Source organism: Chelonoidis abingdonii, chromosome 9 (assembly GCF_003597395.2).
Source record: "Chelonoidis abingdonii isolate Lonesome George chromosome 9, CheloAbing_2.0, whole genome shotgun sequence".
In the NCBI taxonomy this organism is placed as follows: domain Eukaryota; kingdom Metazoa; phylum Chordata; order Testudines; family Testudinidae; genus Chelonoidis; species Chelonoidis abingdonii.
In genome coordinates, this window is record NC_133777.1 from 47,992,859 (window position 1) to 48,014,982 (window position 22,124).

The 22,124-nt window shown below is 48.8% G+C and overlaps 1 protein-coding gene across 1 annotated transcript; it reads left to right on the forward strand.

The window, feature by feature from the left end:
- The first annotated feature begins 553 nt into the window (after positions 1–553).
- On the forward strand, positions 554–20,878 carry SNX33 (sorting nexin 33). Its single transcript, XM_032799815.2, has 3 exons — positions 554–1,619; positions 2,458–4,013; positions 17,390–20,878. Exons 2-3 carry the CDS (start codon positions 2,579–2,581, stop codon positions 17,641–17,643), a joined length of 1,689 nt encoding a protein of 562 aa, XP_032655706.1. The 5' UTR covers positions 554–1,619; positions 2,458–2,578; the 3' UTR covers positions 17,644–20,878.
- Positions 20,879–22,124: the final 1,246 nt, after the last annotated feature.

Genomic DNA, 22,124 nt, shown 5'->3' on the forward strand with positions numbered 1-22,124 from the left:
TGGTGTGACTCCACTGATTTTAATGGAGTTTTTCCTTGTTTATACCTGTGCAAAGGACAGGAAAATCAAGCTCTAGGTCTGTAGGTTTTCATTATAACAATAATCATTAAAATAATTGACTTATAGTAAGGGAATTGCCAGTGTGTCCCTGTGGCTGGTGCACTGGGCTGGGACTCAGGAGACCTGGTTCTATTCCATCTCTGCTACTGGCCTGCTAGGAGACCTTACCCAAGTCACGTCACCATCTGTGCCTCAGTTTCCTCATCTGTAAAATGGGCATGATGATCCTGACCACCATTGTAAAGTGGCTTGCTATCTACTGATGAAAAGTTAGATATTACATGCCTCAGCTCTGAACACCCCTGAATTCTTGGAAGTGCTCAGATCCAGCTACCCATGAGGCCCTCTGATGTTCAGGAAGATAAATGCCCCCCATTGATAATAAACCCAGCTCCTGGGGCCAGCTGTGCTGACTGCCTGTAGAGGGCAGCCTGTGACCTAGCTAGGCTCCCCGCTGCCTGGCTCTGTGTTCGCCTGAAGGCTTTTTAAACTTTCGAGCTTCGCCTCCCTCCCTTGCGTCATGGAAAAGGCTGGAGTGTGAGAGAAACCCAGCTGTGGAGCGGGGGAGAGGCATCCAGGGGTACGTGGGAGGCAGAGGAAACAGGGAAATGGTGAGCCCCCAGGCTACAACACGCAACTCCCCAAAACTTACTAGAGGCACCCCAAAACAGCAGGCGCAGGAAGGAATCAACAAGGAAAACTGAGCGGGCCCTTGGAGCGCAGAGCCGGGAGGAGGAGCCCAGAGACTGGGGCTTCTCCTGCATAAGCGCCCTGCGCAAGAACGGCGGAGGCCGGGATCATCTTTACGCGCAGAGCTCTGGCTGGAGCAGATCCTGGCCGGCGGCTCGGCAAGATGGAGTGAAGGGAGGCGAGCTCTGCTGGAGGTGACCGGTCCTTGCCCCCAGAGAAGGGGGTCTGAAGGGGCACGTGTAGGTATCTGGGCCTCCAGGTCTCCCTGCAAGCCGCAGCAGCTAGGACTGGGGCCAGAGCACAGATCTTTTCGCCCAGCACAGCCTGGAGAAGTGTGTCTGCTGGCTTCATCCCTCTCGCCAAACGGAAGTGCCTCTGTTTTGCTGAATTCTTCGGGCAGCTTTCCCCCCCTCCTCGCTTCACCCCCGGACACAAGAAAACGGAATCGTATCCCCACCCCACTCCCCTGCAATCACTGGGAATTGGGAAACTTCATTGTTGCACCCCAAAATCTGCAGGGAGTGCTCCGAAGGAGGGATCCAGTGGATCGCTGCTTCCCTTGCCTGACGCTTTGGCTTTTCATCCTGGAAACACTGCAGCGTTTGGAAGGAACTTCGGTGGGTTTTGTGTGCAGCTTGTTTGAAGAGAAGGGAATTTGCCACATTTTTGATGGTTTTTGTTTCCTCTCCAAAGGGCTGGATCATTATTTGCTCTGACTGTATGAATTTCAGGGCGCAGAGAGGAGCTGGCCAGGAAATAATTCCAGCAAAAGAAACCCCTTTGCCAAACAGTTTTCAGACGGAATCAGTGGATCTGACTCTCAAATCTTTCAGCCCTCATCAGGGGCTTGTCTAACTTTGTGTCGGTGGGTGAGTGGCAAATCCTTCGCTTTTCACTTGGCACTTGCCAATTTGGGTTGTAAAAGTGATTTAAATATTCCCTATCCCTGAAGAGGTCAGTTACTTCTCTTTTGGTCTCCGTTTTTAAACTTCGCGTGAACTTTTAACATCTTGAAGAGGGTGGGTTTTTTTTAGGCGACTGTGTTATTGCTGTGTGAGAGGCGTGACACATTCAATCTTGGATTGCTTTTTAGCTCTTTCGTTTCCTCCACCCCCTTGGAGGTTTGAGGATTTCCAAAAATCATCCCCATAAGGAATTGCAAAATATTTGTGTTGGGATCATTTAAGGTTGTGCGTTTGTTTTGTTTTGCCTTTTTTTAAAGGTATTTTTCAAGCACTGTGATTCTGAATTGCACTGGATATGCTTTTTGGAAGATGGGCCAAGATTTAGAATTTTGTTCTTAATCCTTTAAAAAAAAAAAAAAAAAAGAATTCCAGAAAAAAAAAAGAAGAAGGGATTTTTGATTTCTTGCGTTTGATCAAGATTATTTGGGGAATATTTTTAATGTAAATTCAAACAGGAAAGGTGGACAGCGCAGGGACAGACTGACAGCTAGGTAAAATCTACATGGAGCTGACAACTTTATGGATATGTGTCCATCTGACTGAGGCCTATATCACCTAAATGGAGGGTGCAAAACATGTTTGATTGCCCTAGGAATGCCATTTTTAACCGATGAATTTAGACTGCAATGTGAATGTATAGGCCTTGAAGTTAAAAAAAAAAAACAGAAAAAATATAAACATATATATTTTTGTTACTTTGAGGTGAATTCAACTAAACTTTTTTTCCATATCACTATTACAGATTATAAACCAGTGTTTTACAGATTATAAACGGGTGTCTCTGGCTGTTGAAACATCTGAGGTGTTAGTTTAGTGGTGGTGCTGGGGGGGTGTCAAGTTATACAGTCCTCCAGGGAGCAGTCATGGCGTTGAAAGCCAGAGCACTTTACAACTTCCAGAGTGAAAACAAAGAAGAGATCAGCATCCAGGAGAATGAGGAGCTGGTGATCTTCAGCGAAAACTCCCTGGACGGGTGGCTGCAGGGCAAGAACAGCCGAGGAGAAACTGGCATCTTCCCTGCCTCTTACGTTGAGATCCTCAGGTCCCGATCGAGCTCTGGTTATACAGACTATTCAAATAGTCCAGCCAGCTCCCCTGGGAATGAGTCCTTCTACGTGCGCCCTTCCAACACCAACACCTCCCACCAGGGCAGCTTTGAGGATGATGATGATGATGACTGGGACGACTGGGACGATGGCTGCACAGTGGTAGAAGAGCCGCGGGGGAGCCCTGGCACCAATGGGCACCCCTCCCCTAACCTGCAGTACCCTGCAGCATACCCCAACCAGAATGCTGGCTATCGTCCCAAGCCAGCCTTGGAGAGGCAGGACAGCATCAGTTCCTCCAAGAGGGGCAGCGTGGTGGGGCGGAACCTCAACCGCTTCTCCTGTTTCGTCCGCTCTGGGGTGGAGGCCTTTATCCTGGGAGATGTGCCCATGATGTCCAAGATTGCTGAGACCTACTCCATTGAGATGGGTCCCAAGGGCCCCCAGTGGAGGGCCAACCCGCACCCTTTCATCTGCTCTGTGGAGGAGCCCACCAAGCAAACAAAATTCAAGGGCATCAAGAGCTACATCTCCTACAAGCTGACCCCTAGCGGCATCAATGCACCTGTCTATCGGCGGTACAAACACTTTGACTGGCTGTACAACCGCCTACTGAATAAGTTCACAGTGATCTCGGTTCCCCACCTGCCCGAGAAGCAGGCCACTGGGCGCTTCGAGGAGGACTTCATCGAGAAGCGCAAGCGGAGGCTGATCTTGTGGATGGACCACATGACCAGCCACCCTGTGCTGTCCCAGTATGAGGGCTTCCAGCACTTCCTCACTTGCCGCGATGACAAACAGTGGAAGATGGGCAAGCGGCGGGCAGAGAAGGATGAGATGGTGGGGGCCAGCTTCCTGCTGACCTTCCAGATCCCCACAGAGCACCAGGATCTGCAGGACGTGGAAGACCGGGTGGATTCGTTCAAGGCCTTCAGCAAGAAGATGGATGACAGCGTCTTGCAACTGACCAACGTGGCCTCGGAGCTGGTGCGCAAGCACGTGGGGGGGTTCCGGAAGGAGTTCCAGAAGCTGGGCAACGCTTTCCAAGCCATCAGCTACTCCTTCCAGATGGACCCGCCCTACAGTTCGGACACGCTCAACAATGCCATCTCGCACACAGGCAAGACGTATGAGACCGTTGGGGAGATGTTTGCTGAGCAGCCCAAGAACGACCTTTTCCTCATGCTGGACACTCTCTCCTTGTACCAAGGGCTCCTCTCCAACTTCCCAGACATCATTCACCTTCAGAAAGGTAAGCTATGCCCACGCGCAGCTTTCTCTGGGCCTCAGTTGCTGCCATGATAAGCCTGTCTCAGGAGACCGCCCTAGGGACAGGCAACATTTGACTGTTTAATGGAGGTGGCCTTCTCCTGAAGGTGGAGCAGGACTGGACTGAATTTCCTTGGGGATAATCTGGGGTGGTCTCTCAAGACAGGAGGTAGGCAGCCTCTTATAGAAGTTTCACAGTATTTTGTCTTTCAAAGTGCTGTGCCCCCATTAACTAATTCAACCTCCTGTTAGTCCTGGGAGGCAGGTGCCCATAATTACTCTCATTTTGCAGCCGGGGAATCTGAGAACAATGAAATTAGGGTCCTAGGTTTCAACAGGAACCTGGAATTGTAGGTGCTTCATTTTTCTGGGCGCAAAGTTTGGAAAGCTCCAGAGCCTGGTTTTCAGAGGAGCTTAGTATCCTCTGCCCCTGGGCACTTCAGCTGGAGTCGTGGATGCTCCATACTCTGCAAGTCGCTGAGGTGTCTAAACTGGAACAGCTAATATTAGAGGCCACTTTAGGAAATTTGCGCTTAAATGACTTCCCCAAGGCACAGAGTGAGTCAGTGGCAGAGCTCAAGTGTTGTTTCTCTCAGCCTCATATTCAGTCTCTTAGACCATCCTGCCTCTGGAAAGGGTTGTTTGAATCTCTGGGACCGGGATATGGGCCAGGATCTGCCCTATGCAGAAGTCAGATGTGCTGCTGCTTAATGCCCTATATTTCTTGGCATTCCATGTGACCACTTGACATTTTACCTGACTCTGGCTGTGGTACCAGGCCTAATTTCCACTGACTCACACTTAGAAGGGGAAGCGGAATGCATTTTGGCAGCCCTATGATTGGTTCCTCGCTGGGGAGTCCAACCATGATAGAGACTTTCTTGAATGAATCCTGCTTAGGAATCACCTCATGACCAGGACCAGCCAGCTCCTCCTCCTCCTCGTTTCTCATCTCCTCCATTGAGATAATGAGACCTTGATTAAGTATCCCCAGTCTCTCCACTAATGTGTGGAAAGGAAATCTAGTGACAGATAAATCCCTGTTTCCCCATACTGGCAGAGCTGACTGTGATGCATTCGTATTTGCAACGCTGCTTGCAGGGAGCAGCCTAGGGCACCTTCTGCAGGTGGCTAGGATCATGTTTGCTCTGAGCCTACACATCTTTTGCTTCTAGGGAAGCCCAAGGCCTCTGTTAGCTCCTCTTAAAGAGCCTCAGAGCACCAGAGAGCAAGACCTCTTGGAAATTCATTGTCCCATGTCTGCCAGTGCAGAGCCAGGCTGCACCGTTGGGCCAGAGAGCTGGAGAATCTTGTCTTATCCCAGAAGAGGACAGAGTGTCCAGGAAACAGGAGACGATCATTGGCGAGGTGGGAGCAGCAAGGCCAGCACGAAGTATTGGCATGCTGCTTGTCAGAGTAGCTAGCATCAGAGTCTTGGTGAGGCCTGGATTCTGGAACACACTGTTTGTGTCTGTGTTTGGCTAGCAGCAGAGTTGTGAGACTCACTATAGAAAGTAGTGCACTTGAGGAAAGGCAGTCCCTTTCAATCTCAGAAGTCCTACTGCTTGTGCCAGGCTCCCTCCTCTATTCATATGTGGCCTGGCAAAAGTGAGACATTTGGGTGTTTTGGGGACATGTGGCAAAACAAGAGGTACTGCATTGTAAACCAGTCCAGGAGGCCCAGGTTGGAGGTGCTGCAGGAACAAAATGCCTTCCCAGGAGAAAACAGCCTTGTCTTTCACAGAGGGCTAGATTTCCAAAAGCACAGGCACCTGACTCCTACTGGAGAAAAATCTACCCATAGACTCTCTGTCTTCCTTCGGGGTTGCCATCTCCCCTGACTTGCATTTCTATCCAAGAGGAGGAAGCTGGCAAGAGGATCCAGCTCTGATTTCACTCCCCGGCAAATATTTTGCAAGTGAAAAGTACAGGCAGGAAGACTGGGCTGTTAAGTGCTTTTTTACAATGCCATTATATGTATCCAGGAAGCTATAGCACGGACAGAAGGGCTGTGGTTTATGGGTGGGATCTGGTTTATCTTACCAGAACGGTGAATCACACCTGGCTTGCAGGTAAAAAAAAAAAATGCTTCTGTGTTCATGTGGAACTGTCCTGCTCAATACTTAGAGCCACCCTTTAACTGAGGCCTGGTCTACACTACAGGGTTAGGTCAATGTAAGTTGCCTTGCATCGACCTAGTTGTGCCGATTTAGTAACACCACCTTCCTGAGCGGCATGGAGGCACGATCAACGTAATTAGGTCGATGCAGTGTCAGTGTAGATGCTGGCTTTCTTACACTGACTGTTAGTGGCTTTCAGGAGCTGTCCCACAATGCCCCACATTGACAATACAATCAACACAAGCTCTCATGGTGCGGACGTGCATGGCCAACACAAGCAGCCAAGTCCACACACAAGTGATTTAATAACTGCAGTGGCTGTATGCCGACGTAAGTAAGGTTGACAACATTTTGTAGTGTAGACCTGGCCTCAGAAGTAGCTCCATACGAATGAATGGCACAACTAATGGAGTAAAGTGCTACTCTGTGTGTGTGAGGATGGCAGAATCTACTCCTGGGAGAGCAGCTGCCACCACCCAGAAAACCTGGATAATAGATTTCAGCTAGAAACAATTCTTAAACCTTGGGAGCCAAATTCCTCTCGGGTGCCACTCAGCTGCCTTCCCTGCACTTACCCCAAGATGGAATTTAACCTTCAAGATTTTCTATATTTCTTTCCACTCATTCCTTATTACTAAGGATTTTTATATGAAAGTAGGGTCCAGAATCTGCCCTGAGTGAGGCTTGTGTCTGTAACCAAGGGCAGGGTTTGGCTTAGATTAGAACCCTTGTTTCTAAACAGAGCTTCTGTTCCTGCTACATCCTGATCAGGAGTTATAATACTGTGACATCACATTAACTTCCACTGGCAGCCTACTGTGCTGTCACAAACAGAGGACTCTAACCTCAGGTCAGGCGCACGCAGCTGGCCTTGATAGAAACTCTTAGGAAGGAGAAATTCTATTTTCATGCAAATGGACTTCGAGCTCAAGAATGGGGGAGAGGAATGTAGCAAACAGCCGAGCAGAATTCCTCCTCACAAAAATTAAAAAAAAATAGAATCAGTCTTTCCCACAAGCATCAGCTACCCCTCCAAAGCCTTGTCTAGATGGTGACTTTTGTTCATGGTGTCAGGTGAGCTAGTTAATTTCCAGTGAACTTGAGTGTAAATGCTAAATTAGTTATTTCACAAAAAGTGTTCCTGGTTGTGGCTCACTTTACGGCTCATTCTGACTTTCAGACCTGTTTCTCTATCTGCATCGTTTTTCCTTTGACCCTCCCTGAGCCTTAGGGTGAATCATGTCCAAGATTAAACATAGGTGGAGCGCCATCATTTGCATTTACACTCATGTTAGAGCTTGCCTAGAGGAGAAAGTTGCAGCAATTGAATTTATGGTGGATTTAGTTAAAACTGGTGCAAAAGGCTATGTGGATGCTCTTATTTTGGCTTAAACAAGGGTTATTTTGATTTAACTCAAGTCAGTTAGGAACAGCTTTAAGCTAAACTGAAATAAGCCACCTTAAACCAAAATTAGAGGGTTCACGCAGGGGTTTGCACTAATTTAAATCAGTCCGAAAACTGATTTCAGTGAAACTATTGCAACTTCGGCATGTGGACAAGGCCTCCGTTAAACTGGTATAACTTCTGTGTATGGACAAGACCTTATTTAGCTCAAGTGAATTGGTGATCAGTTAAACAGAGCTACATTCTGACATTCTAAGCGCTGGTCTACACGGGGGGGATCGAACTAAGATACGCAACTTCAGCTACGTTATTTGCGTAGCTGAAGTCAAAGTATCTTAGTTTGACTTACCTGGCCGTCCTCACGGTGGCGAGTCGACTGCCGCGGCTCCCCTGTTGACGCTGTTTATTCCTCCTGCCAAGGTGGATACAGGCGTCGATCTGCAGATCAATTTATCGCATCTAGACGAGACGCAATAAATCGGTCCCCGATAGATAGATTACTACCTGCCAATCCGGCAAGTAGTATAGACGTACCCTAAGCTAGGCAAGGCCTAAAAGTCAGAAATCAGAGCAAGAAAAACTCTGCCTATTAGTTCAACTCTCAGAAACTAAAGCGAAATTGAAAGAGGACTGTTGTATCTGCTGTGAAGCAGCTAGTTGACTGTCATCTCTTTGGGGCAGGGACTGACATTTTGTTATATGCATGTACAGTGCCTAGCACAGGGCATCAAGGTACTCTTGTGATATAAATAATGAAGTGCCTTGTGAAGCCCATCTTGACTTACCTCAGACACAGAGCAATTTCCTTTGCCATCACTGCATTTTAAAATCAAGGCTTGTACATTGCTAAGAATGAGTCTGATTCTTCTGATTTGCAGTAAGTTACCCCACTGCAAAGTGAGGGTGATACACTATCATCTTGATTTGGCAGCACTTTACACTAGAGCTGGTTGGGAATTTTAAATCATAATGTCTTTTTTTGACCAAAAATTGCCATTTTGGATGAAATTAACATGTTTTGGAAAATGTGTCATTTTGACAAAATTTTCTTTAGAAAGAAATGAAATGAAGGTTCTTGAAATGTCTCGTTTTGACATATCCGGAATGGTCCATTTCAGTTGTTCATTTTGAAACAAAATTCATTGTTTTTCATAAAAAAACAAAAATAAAAAAAAATTAATGGTTGAAATTGGAAGAAAATATTTTGATTGTATCGAAAGGAAACATTTCTAAATAATTTTTTGAGGGGGATTTTGTTTCAGAGGAAATATTTAGTTTGTTGTCCATTTTAGAATGGGGGAGAAAATTGAAGTTGTGAAATTTCCTACAAAACAGCAAAAAGTCTTGTGGCACCTTATAGACTAACAGAAGTTTTGGAACATGAGCTTTCGTGGGTGAATACCCACTTTGTTGGATGCATGTAGTGGAAATTTCCAGGGGCAAATATATATAAGCAAGCAAGAAGCAGGCTAGAGATAACGAGGGTCTGAGTAGAGAGTCCACATATCCAGACAGTTCTTCAGTGAGAGTGCCAATGCCTGAGATGATGGGGTGTCCAGGATTTCCGGGTTTGTGGATCTTGGGTAGTAGATAGAATAACCCTGGTCGGGGCTCTAAGGGTATGTTGATTTGTTCTGGTGTTAGTGTAGGGAGTGTCCTGAGTAGATGATCCAGTTTCTTAGTGTATTCCTCAGTGGGATCTGAGGGAAGTGGCCTGTAGAATTTGGTATTGGAGAGTTGTCTGGCGGCCTCCTTCTGGTAGTCAGACCTGTTCATGATGACAACAGCACCTCCTTTATCAGCCTCTTTGATGATAATGTCAGGGTGGTTTCTGAAGGCTGTGATGGCATTGCGTTCTGCACGACTTAGGTTATGAGGCAAGCGATGTTGTTTTCACAATTTCTGCCTGTGCACGTCGCGGAAGCATTCTGTGTATAGGTCAGACTGTCATTTCGACCTCAGGAGGAGTCCATGTGGAGTTCTTCTTCTTGTGCTGTTGGTGGGAGGGTACTTGTGTATCAGTGGGCTGTTCAGTGTTATCCTGAAAGATATCTTGAGTCGGAGACGGCGAAAGAGGTTTCAGATCGCGCAGAACTATATCATGTTAGTGGGGTGACAGGGTAGAAGAGAGTCCCTGAGATAGGACAGACTTTTCTTCTGGGCTGATGTGTGGTTGGATAGATTGATGATATTGCTGGGTGGTTAGGGGTACACGGTTTGTGCCCATGTGCAGGCAGAGTTTTAGACAAGCTGTCCTATCTTGGGACTCTCTTTCTGCCTGCACCCCACTAACATGATACAGTTCTGCGGCGATCTGGAAGCCTACTTTCGCCATCTCTGACTCAAAGAATACTTTCAGTTCATCTGCAAATTTGACACCATCAGCTCAGGATTCAACAAGACTGTGAATGGCTTGCCAACTACAAAAACCAGTTTCTCCTCTCTTAGTTTTCACACCTCACCTGCTAGAAGAGGGCCTCATCCTCCCTGATCAGGGCCGGCTCGCAGGCCATAGCACGCCAAGCACGTGCTTGGGGGCACGCACGGGGGTCTGTGCGGTTGCTGGGAGGCGGCAGCAGCTCTGTGGACCTGCCACAGGCGTGGCTTGCGGACGGTCGCTGGTCCCGCGCGCTCTGGGAGCTCCCGAGACACGCCTGCGTCAGCTCATCCGGAGCCGCGGGACCGGCGAGTGGCAGAGCGCCCCCCGCGGCGTGCCGCCGTGCTTGGGGCAGCGAAATTGCTAGAGCCAGCCCTGTCCCTGATTGAACTAATCTCGTTATCTCTAGCCTGCTTCTTGCTTGCTTATATATACCTGCCCCTGGAAATTTCCACTACATGCATTCAACGAAGTGGGTATTCACCCACGAAAGCTCATGCTCCAAAACGTCTGTTAGTCTATAAGGTGCGACAAGACTCTTTGCTGCTTTTACAGATCCAGACTAACACGGCTACCCCTCTGATACCTACAAAAGACAAATTCTGGTTCCTGCTGAGCTCTGCATTATACCCACTTTGCACAATAAGCCAGCGGAGAGTAAGGCCCAGAGTTCATTGAAAATTTACCCTTTTATTCTTTTCCTAAACAGACTTAGATTTTTCGAATCCATTTGCAAGTGGGGATTCTTTGAACAGGCTGTGCAAACATGTGGCTTGTTTGTAAGTTGTTCCCTTTGACTAATCATGGTGTTTGGTCACATGGGATTATTTCTGCTCCATTGATCAGAAGGACTGAAACTTCTTAAACAGGAGTACAGCCCCAGGGGTCGGCAACGTGTCAGTGGTAAAAATTTTGAGGTCTATGGGGGTGCTCACCTCGGGCAGCTCCTGGCAAGTGGCTCCCTGTCCCTGCTGTTGCATGGCCAGGAGCCATGTGGCTCTGCAGGCATGCTGCCTCCATCCCCATTCCCCGAGCACTAACTCTGAGACTCCCAGCCCATTGGCCAGGAACCGCGGCCAATGGGAGCTGTGAGGGGAGCACCTGCAGACAGGGCAGCACGCAGGACTGCCTGGCTGCACCTCCACGTAGGAGCCAGAGGGGGGACATGCTGCTGCTTCCAGGAGCTGCTAGAGGTAAGCGCTGCATGAAGCCTGCACACACCCACCTGCGCCCCACCCCCCTGCCCCAGCCCTGCTATCCCTCCCACCCTCCGAACCCCTTGGTCCCATCCCAGAGCACCCCCCTATACCCTAAACCCCTCATCCACAGCCCCACTCTAGAGCCTGCACACCCCCAGCTGGAGCCCTCACACCCCACCACATCCCAACCCCCTGCTTCAGCCTGGAGCCCCCTCCCACACCCTGAACCCCTTATTTCTGGCCCCACCCCAGAACCCACACCCTAACCCCCTGCCTCTGCTGAGAGCCCCCTTCCATCCCCCGCCAATGTCCATCACTAAGTCAGGTAATTTTGTCAAGTGTTCATCGTGCAACATGGTGATGCTGACCCCTGTACAGTGCATAACTATCAGTGAATTACTAATGACCCCGCTCCCATGCAAATAACTGTATTTACAGGACAAGGACCCAATTTGTTAACATTCATGCAAACGGAATCTCATTCACAGAGCGTTTACAAATACTGAATAATAAAGGCAGACAAGGTCAAACCACATTGGGCAGGCCAGTGGAGGTTCGTGCATTCTCCTTTGCAGTGTTCCTCCAGGTTCATTGGAAACAAAGGATACAGTGGGAAATGGTGGTGATTCTGTGTGTGCATTGCTGCTTGAGAAGGATTTCCCTACGTGTCTGAGGAGACTAGGATCTTCCAGATAATTCTTGCTCTTGGTTGGGGACAAGGTGGAAATGATCTTTAGGGAATCTAACATATCTCAAAGTCTGAGGAGTTTTGGGGGATTGTCTTTATTATCGGGTCACTGTCCCCTGTGCTGCACTCGCTTCACCTCAGTTTCCCCAATGGGGTTTTCAGCCCATTGTAGTGGCTCAGCTCTCTGTCCATTTCACTATAAAAGTTCAAACACTGGCATCCCTGCCCCATGCTCCCTTGCTCCTGGAGTAGCAGAGTCTAAAGTCACAGTCCCCAAATAATCACAGGATAAAGGAGGCTTTGTCCTAGTTCTCAGTCCCTCTGAGGTTAATGGACCACCTGCCCCTTGGCTGAGCTCTCAGATACCACCCTTCCCCTCAGGTGAGGCATCAGGTCTCTGATAAACCTAAACAATCCAGTGTCCAGCCTGCCTTCCCTCCAGGGAGGCTGTGACCAGCCACAGTCCTGCCCGGTTCCTGGTTTCTCTCCCTGTAGCAAGTTGACGACTGGCACGGCGCCTCCTGCTGGTCGTCCTGGGAATTAGGTCTCCAGCTCCAGAGCACCCTCTGCTGACTAATGTCCCGCTTCCCTCAGGCCCCCCATGTCCCTCCTGGACCTCAGTGCCCCTTCCCTCAGGGTTCTGACCTCTGCAGTACCCCCCACAGTCTCTAGGGAACCTCCAACCCTCTATCCCCATCTTGCCTCAGTGGCTACTGCCAATCATCATCTAGCCCCCGCTCACTGGGGCAGACGGCAAGGGGGGTTTGGAGCTGCTGCCTTTGCCTAACCCTGGGCTGTACCTCTGCAACCCTAGTACCTGCTCTGGGCCTTCAGCAAGGTCTACAGCCTGGGGGTTTCCCAGGCTGGAGCTCCTCAGCTCCTTTGGCCTTCCCCCAGCCCTGCTCCACCTCAGGTACCCTATTCAGCTCCCAGGCAGCCAAGTCCTTCTCTCTTAGGGTAACCAGACAGCAAGTGTGAAAAATTGGGACAGGGAGTGGGGTGTAATAGGAGTCTATATAAGAAAAGGACCCCAAAATGGGGCTGTCCCTATAAAATCAGGACATCTGGTCACCCTATTCTCTCTCCATCACTAGAGAGAAACTTTGTTAGCAGCTGCCTCACAGCCCTTTTATAGGGCCAGCTGTGGCCTGATTGGGGCATGGCCCCAGCTGTGGCTGCTTCTCCAATCGACCTACTGTATTGGCTCCCCCAGAGCAGCCCTTTCCCAGGGCTGTTTTAACCCCTTCAGGGCCGGAGTGAGGTAACTGCCTGGCCCCCCTACACTCCCCAAGTGAGAACACTTGGTTTTCTGCTCTCCTTCCTAGGTAGCTATACCTCAGCAAGCTGTCCCCTTTCACCCTCTTCCTATAGGTCTGACACCCACTGCAGGGGTAGCAGGTGGTGCTGGTTGTGCTCACGTCAATTCGTTAACCTTTTCCAGCCTGTGAGAGGCTTGTATACCCCATTGCAGTCTTATACTGAGTGTACCACTGCAGTTGCCTAAGGAATTAGGCCATGTCACATTCCCCCATTGTCACTGGTTTCTGAAGGTGAACACAAAGGTAGTCCAACATCATTCCGGGAGACGTGGTGGGCAAAGCCTCTGGCTCAGTCGTGTTCCTAGTAGCAGGAGCTCTGGATAATGCAATCCTAGATGTTGGAAAGGAAATGAGTAATCTGGTTATCTAGTCCATCTTTCCAGTACCAGCTGGGCAGGGATCCTGTCTGGAGAGTGTCTGGAGGAGCTGGATGGTGTTGGATCTGGTTTGAGGTGACTTAGTGAACCTGACTCTGGCTGTAGTTAGATGCCTTCCCTCCAGGGTTGGGTTGAGGCCATTTTTGGGAAAGGGTGGGGAGGTGCTGTGAATCTTTGGATTAAATTAACCTCTGATTCCTGGACAGGCCTGATCTGTTTAGTGCTATGTGTGCACTGCAGAAACAGGTGTGTTTTTACTTCGAGATTGCTACCTCAGGATCACTTTCTGGGTGTAAAATCCTAGTGGAGACAAAGGCACAGGGATCTGTACCTTGGTGAACCATATCTGGGATCAACACTAAGTCCTCCTCCTCCAGCTGGAGTATACTGCAACTAGCTCCACTGGGGTAAAGACCATAGTGCCTTGTCTCCATTACCATTTTACATGGAGATAGCTATCTGTACGTAAAAATGCACTGAGTAAAGGCACAGCCTAATCCCTCCCTCCTTGCACTTGGTATCTAAGTGCCGATGGCCTCTCTGCAGTATGGCTGGACTCTGGTGATGGGGCAGGGTGAGTGAAGTGTTTTAACTGCTCATCTGAGGGGGAATGTAAGCCAGGCCCCGTGTAGTCTGTGGCAAACTTGCCCTAACTTCTGTACCAACGGCCCTGATTCTGTGGCGGTTTAATGTAGCAGGCTGGAAATGCCATGGCAGCCTCAGGTAAATTTCAACACTCATCGGGGAAGAATCTGAGAGCTTTGGCAGTTGAGGAAGGGTTGAAGGGTTTTTGAATACAGGATCAGCACTCTAACTGTTTGTTTCTGCTAAAGTCATCAGCAGTGAAATAGTTAACAATGTTAACATTTAAATAAGCCAGTTCACACTTCTCTGAGCTACTGCTTCAGGCTCTGTGCAGAGTCAGCAGACTACACTGCATGGGCTATGCTACGCTCTGTTCACATTTGGAAGATTTTCTTCACGACTGTAAGGGCCAGAGACTCGGAATGAGGTTTTCAAAGCTGCTTAAGGGATTTGGACACCCAATTAAAATTAATGGAATTGGGCACCCATCCAATTCCCCCTCTCGTGGCTTTGAAAATCTCACCTCCCCCCTCCCCTTTTAATGAAATATGAAATTCTGGAGCACGAGTGGGTCCTTTGGCAAGTTTTGACACTAGGGAGCACATGGGGTTGCACAGGAGACGAAGAACAAGCGTGACATAGGACATAAGATATGGGAAAACATTGCTTATCCCCTGAGAACAATGCTCCTCAGCAGTACTGGAGGAGCAGTGCAAAGACAAACACAGCATTTTTCACAACTGTATCAAATGCTGTTAGGAGCTGATGTGATTTCCCTGACATCTTACACAAGTTAGATTTCAAGCAGGGTCTCAAAAAGCCATGCTTGGTCCTCCTAAGCTGCTTAGTCTTTAATTCTCAGCAATCCTTGCTCTTTGGGCAGTAGAGGTTTTAATTTTTTTTGCGTAGGCAAATAGAATACCTGTGGAAGTTCATGATAGCAATTGCTAGAGCCAAGCATAGGACACACAGGTGCTGTGCAAGCTGTCTTCACACAGCTCTGCCAATACGTCTGAATCCTGACCTTTCAGTCCTCCTGCTCCGGGACCCCACAGAACTCCGCCAGTGCATCTTCATTCTGACATGCAGTTCTTGCCATAGCTCTGCTAATGCACCTCGGTATTGACTAAGCAGCCTGTGCTGATCTTCTTCTGGCCTCTCCTGCTGTGTTCTATTTATTATAACAAACCGTTTGGTGTTTTTATGGTAATTGTTATTTATATAGTGCCATTGGTGTACACAGGTGAAGTGTGTCAAAACATAAGACTGGTTCCTGCCTTGAGTATCATAGTCACATGTGCATGTTTATGGGAATACATAATAATAAAGACACAGCAGGTACAACACAGCAGAATACACAACACACAGGACTTGAATGTCCTTTGATTTTCACTGGTGTAGATCAGCAGTAACTCCACTGAAATCAATGGAGTTAACCTGGTGTAAAATTGGTACGAGCGGTTGTCCACATGAGAAAGTTGCACTAGTTTAACTTAAACAGGTTTTTAAACCAGTTACATTAAAGTGATGCAAACTCTTTGCTGTGTGCATGATCTTATTTTGGTTTACGGGTGACTTTATATCAGCAGAGTTTAATATGATTGGGAATAGGTTTAAACAGTCCTGAGAGGCTCACCCGAATGATGGGGTCTAGCGGAAAAGCCTGTTGTGACATGGACAAACTTCCGCTGTGGACAATGGTGAATCCACTGTATTTAGAGTAGGCAACCTAATCTATGTTTGAACGTGGCACTTGGGAGATGAAAGGTTGTTGCAGACTTTGGGCCTGCTGTACCCATTGATCACACTGCATATGCGGCAGATGCTGCAGTGCTATAGAGATTGTCCTTCAGAGGAGAATTTGGCTTGATGCTGGAATTACTGGGTGAGAGTCTCTGGCCTGTGCTATGCAGGAGATCAGATGAGATGATCATAATGGTTCCTTCTGGCCTTAAAATCCATGACTCTATGAACTGGGGTCTGTTCTATCCTTCTGTGGTAGCTGTCCAGGAGGAAGATTAGTACCCCATGTCATTTTGCAATAAGAGGAAGAAGCAGCAGGAGTATCCTTCTTTCCCATCCCTCCTGCCACAGATCCAAAGGTGCATAAGCTATTGCTATGTGCAGATCTCACCTTTGTGGTCACTGCACTACTAGAACTGAACCCTTTGCTTTGTTGGGTGTCTTGAGATCTCTAAGACACTGTATAAAACCTTGTGCTCCTTCCTTCTGTTAATGTATTGCCTCTTCTAGCGGCTTTGATGTTCTGGGTCGCTACAATGTAGATTTATTCCTAGACTATAATAATTGAATAATAGGCCCTTAAGTAGCTCACTTCATCAGTAGTTTTCCAAGCACTTTTTACAAAGATGAGTAAGAATGATTATCCCGTCTTCACATGTAGGCACAGTATATAGAGTTTAGGTGATTTGCTGAAGGTTACATAGCAAGACAGTGGGAAAACTGGAGACAGAGCACAGGTCTTTTGATAATCAACTTGATGCACTATGTACTGGATGGTGCCGGATACACTAAAGCCCCATGTATGTTCTGAAAACAGTGGGCTGTTAAACCTGGTAGTGACCCAGCCACGTTCTAACACACATCGATCTAGCCATGTGGCAGGGCCAAACTGTGTCATATCCTGATGAAAATATAAACTCTGTCTGATCCACAAAAGCCAGAGCAAACGGTGCTAGAGTATTGTGCTTCTCTGAAGTACATAGGGCCTTCGGTGGATCCATTCCTTCTCTTATGCAGGGAGCAAAGCTTACTCAGAGATTGCCCCCTGGGATGTGATTCCCAGCATTGTTGTCCAGAGCTGTCTGTGGAACGTTTGAGTGCGCTGGTGCCTTCCCAGTGCCTTGGCTGTATAGTGAAGCGACACTCAGGGCCTTGGATTGATGCAGTTTTTCCAGCTGCCTGTTTTCATTCAGTCCCGTGTAGTCAGATGTTTGGGAGACTGGAAAGGACTAAGGATGAAGAGGGAGGGCATCATTCATGTGGCTTGGCAGAGGGAGTGCTGGATTTTTCCAGGATCATAGGAATGTGTAGGCATTAGTAGGTACGTGAACCTGAAGGGAAAGACCTGGTTCTACAGCTAAGGGGGAACAGAACCAGGCCAGGCGTGCATCTGTAGCTCTCCTGGTGCTCACAATGAGCATTCTTCTCTCTCTTGGGATGCTGGGGTGGAAGAGGAGGACATGGTATAGCTTGGAGAGAGGGAGGGCTGGGACACGCTATTTACATCTTACTAACCCTTGGTGTCTCATTTCTGTCCCCCTCTCAGGAGCCTTTGCCAAGGTGAAGGAGAGCCAGCGGATGAGTGACGAGGGGAAGATGGATCAGGAGGAGGCAGATGGGATTCGGAAACGCTGCCGAGTGATTGGCTTTTCCCTCCAGGCAGAGATGAACCACTTCCATGAGCGGCGCATGGCAGACTTTAAGAAAATGATGCAGTCCTACCTGAAACAACAGATCATCTTCTACCAGAGAGTCAGCCAGCAGCTGGAAAAGACTTTACGCATGTATGACAACCTCTAATGCCTTCCACACCTGATGCATCTGCTTTCCACTGTCCATCTGGACTCACGTGGTTCGCTCCTTGAAGCCCTGCAGACCTTCCTGTTTTAAGTGGACTGAAAACAAATGGAAACTCATGACGCTAGTGACCAAATTCCATTTGGCTTTTCCCAATTTTCCTGGAACTAATTTGCAGAGATATGCAGGAAATTGTTACACTCGTGTCTTCCGGCTGACCATTCCACTTCTTTTTCTGATAGATGGACGCCCCACTCCCCTTCCGTCTCCCAGAGTTTACAGGCAGGACATAGGTACTTTTCACAAGCAAAATGGACACTGACTCTCTATGATGCTCACTTTCTTTGCAATAAGCTTTAGCTTCTGGAAACATGTTTTCATAGAGCAGGGAGGTTAATACACTACATCTGAAGTAGAGTTGGTCAAAAGTTTACACACAGAAAGCTTTTTGATGGGGAAAAAAGGCCTTTATTCAAAACAGGAACTTTTTTTTTAAATTGTCATAATTTTCCATTTTTTCACAAAAGTTTCTGTGAGATTTTTTACCAATAATTTTTTACTAGGAACCAATCTGGAAATTGGGACTGAAATCTTTATTGACTATGTCTGTTTACCAAAAACGTTCCATAGTGCTTTCAATAAAAGGTTGAATAAACAAACATCGGCAAAACTTTTGTGGAAAATGGGCCCATTTCAACCTCCCTGAAATGGAACCAGTTGTGAAATTTCCTGCACAACTGTTTTTCCAGCTTTTTGACCAGCTCTAGCAACAAGGTAGTTGGCATTGGAGTGCTAATGTTCAGACTGACTCCTGGAAATTCCACATGGGCTGTAGCTTGGTCGCCCTACAGTCATTTTCAACCTTAGGAGTGTAATAACCCTGGACTGACCTGCTCTCAGAATAAGAAAGCAACATAGCAAATGTCCCAGGAAAGATCATTCTGCTTCCAGAACGAGGAAGGTTATGGAGCCATCTCAGTGTTGTTTCTACATGGCTCAGTCCCAAGAGAGAACAGGTGAATGTTGGGGTAGGACTGCACATATGGTACAAAATAATGTCCCCTCCCCAATCCTGTCACTACAGTTTCCCACTCCAGAATCCACCCAGACTGAGACTCATCTCACACAGGCTTTACTCTGACATGCCTTCAATGGAGTCACCCCTGGTTTACACTGGGGAGAGCAGAATCAAGCCCACTATCTCTACGTTGCTGCATTTTATGTTATTGAGTCAGATTTAAAGCACCAAAAGCAAAGAATTCTTTATCGGCCTCGGTAAGAGAGTCTGGGCCAAATTCTGCCCTTGGTTGCACCAGCATAAATTTGGAGTAATTTAATTGTAGTCACTGGATTTAAACTGATGTAACTGAGAGCTGAATTTAGACCTGTATCCCTATTATCTTCTGCTCCTGCACCTCCTCTGAGCCCTTCATCCCCAGCTGCAGTTGCCTTCCCAGCCATTCATGCAAGGATAAAGCTTCCCGAAGTCAGACTGGCCATGACACCATCCTCCCTGCCTGTTTCTTACCTCTTCCTCAGCACTAAGGTCTGGGACATACCCTTATGGCATCAAGATGGCTCCACAAGTCCCTCTTGGTTGTATGAAACGCATCAGTCCCTGGTGACTCAAGATGCCTTAGCTTTCCTTTCCCCAGGGGAACTTTGCAGCTCCTTTCCAGAGATGCCAGCAGGTGATGGCCACTTCCCCCCAGCACTGGGCTGCGACACTCCTGCCAGAAGACGAGTCCTGCTGGCCTCACACTTGCAACAGGCCTCATTCCCACTTAAGAGCAGCAACACTAACCCTGTTAGATGAGTGCTGGAAGCCGAGGTGCTCAAATGTTTTGGTGCCAAGGGCCACGCTGGGGACTTGCCTGGAGCCCTAGGCCTGCATCTCGTCTCATTTTCCACATGCTCCCTTTGTATCGACAATAAATGCAAACAACCATCATGTTTGCCTGCACTGATATCTTCCCTGAGCGAGGGATATGAGTAGCTCATGGGCTGGGTTCACCGGTGCTTGGCTTGGAGCACTGAGAGCGTGTCTAGACTCCATGAGGCCCGATAGCTCTGAGGCTGCAGTTTCTACATCCCCCTGAATTCAGCTGATGCTGGAGAGCTTAGTCTGTACAGGCCTCACTAAAGGCTTCATTTGCAGAGGTGCTGAGTGTCTGCAGCTCTCGCTGATTTCAACTGGAGCTCCAGCTGCCTAGCTCTTTGGGCAATCAGGCCTTGAGACCATATACATTTTGCTGTGAAGCCATTTTCCCATGTAGCAGAGCACAGGGGTACAAGCACCTCATCTCCCAGTCAGCGGGGTCCACTTTATAAGGCACCAAGAGTGTCGAAACCACTCTCTGTGGAGAAGCTGCTACAGTGATGCCAGCTTCCACCTTCCCTCCCCACATTCATTGTGGTAATATGGACCCCACAAGGACATGCAGAGCAGAACTGGCCTGTTCTCTGTCACCTTCCTGGAAAGCTGCATTTTTCCATGGCCAAAGAGGTGGTGCAGTTTGGCTCTGAACAGTGGCAACATTTGCAGCTGAGGAGCTTCCACTAGCAGCTGTCACAGGTTTTCCCCCTCCCCCACTTCTTACAATTTTTTTCCCTCTGAGTTTCCCTTGTCTTTGAAATACCCTGGTTGGGGGCGGAGTTATCCTTTTGCTGGAGGGGTGGAGCATCGGTGTGGAGCTAACCTTTTGCTGGAGAGGCGGAGCTTGGGGCCAAACAGAAGGAAAGGGGAACTTCAGACCAGCAAAGAAATGTCCCATGGGGGGGCAGGGGATAGTTTTTAATTTTCTTGTCTGAGCAGCAGAATTCCAGGAAGCAGGGGCTATGAGTAGAGCTCTGGTACCTATTACTTCCAGGGAGAATCCATGGACCATGCGCCACTCCAGAATAGTGTGTGGCTTAGGAGGAGACAGGAGAGAGCAGTTACCATGATGCTGCACTGGGAGGCAGACAGGCCTGGCACGAGGCCCTTGTTTTTAAAGGGAAATGTCAAGAATAAATTACAGCAACGAAGGAAAGTTGGGCCTGCTTGGAGTTATCCCTGGGTTAAAAATAGTACTCTGGTCATGTGGTCCAGCAGCGTATTGTTAAAACAATAACATCCCTGGGAATCCAGAGGGGCTGCATCTGGTCCCCATTTGAACTGAGTTCTGCTGGTTCATGTTTTTGCATCCTCTTGACAGTTAGGATTGATCCGTAATTTTCAATAAAAATGAACGTCTTGGTGAGTGCTGTATACTATGCAGTGAACATGCCCTCATTCCTGCTGCGTCCTCACATCCAGTGATCCCTGGCACTTACGTTCTCCACTACGGGTTGACACCCTTCCTGACTCCTGCAACAGCAGCCTAGTACTGGAGTATAGGGCCTAGCACTCCTACTGGGAGAGGCTGGGATGGAGTTACTGGATCCCTCCCTAGAGCTGGTACTCCCACACCATTCCAGGGACTAGATTGCACTACTGTAGCTCTGAACCCCCTCCTGCCCCTGCTCTGACAGCATTTCCTGAGGGAGAGGCTGGGCCTGGAGCAGCTGTGACATAATTCCATAGCAGCTCCGTTTTTCACCCCTGGATCCAGCAGGCTGCCCTTTGCTTTGTGTACTGGCCTTGTGCTGTTAATGCGGTAGGAGGGTTAACAACTTGTTTACCCTCCCAGTTGGCTGCAGAGTTGTGTGAGGTAGTTACTCCGCAAGGGCCGGCTGAAAGCTTTGTCTTTGCCACATGTTGAAACCAGATGTCCCGAGACCATGTATCGAGCCTCCTATTGAATCACATTCTTCATCCTTGCGGGCACACAATGGACAATGGGCTGCTCTCTCTCTCCCTTTGATTCAGAGCAGAGGCCACAGCACAGAGCCTGCAACTCCCCGATACAGCACAGACAGTGCAACAATGGAAGAGGAGTGTGAACTGGCCCATCCAGAGAAACGTGGGACCCTGGCATGTCATGGCTGCCGGGGCCCCTCCCCTCCCATTTTACTCTGTTCACGAAGACGTTGCAAGTGGTTTGGGGGGCCCGGGGCACTGGCACGACGGTCCCCTGTCTCCGCCCCTCAACCCTGAGCGGGAAGCCAGGCACTGCTCTCCCCGTCGCCCAGCCCAGAGACCGCAGGGTGGGACGCTGCCCCTTCATGAGGGCTCTCTGCTGGGCAAGCCTGGTCCTGCGGTGCCCTGGAGGTCAGCCCTTAGCCCTGCCCTGCCAGGGGAAACCCCTCTGATTCTCTGCTTTCCCCACTGCTCTGCCCCCTGGGGCAGAGCAGCCAATCAGAGCTGCTGGCAGGAACTGGACAGAGCTCTCTCCCTCCCCTCAGGAGCTGACACCATTCTCAACAGGAGGGAGCAGAATAAGCCAGGCAGCTCAGAGTGGCTCTGCTCCCTCTTCCTTCCTCCTCCCCACTCTTGTGAATAATGGGTCAATCCCCTCCTCCCCCTCATCCCAGTGGGTCAATCCCCTCCTCCCCCTCCCCCC

What these genes read in the sequence shown, in the direction of transcription:
- SNX33 (XM_032799815.2), top strand. Translation starts at nt 2,579, where the DNA reads ATGGCGTTGAAAGCCAGAGCACTTTACAACTTCCAGAGTGAAAACAAA. An exon ending in CATCATTCACCTTCAGAAAG is followed by an intron (nt 4,014 to 17,389) that starts GTAAGCTATGCC and finishes TCCCCCTCTCAG; the next exon opens with GAGCCTTTGCCAAGGTGAAG.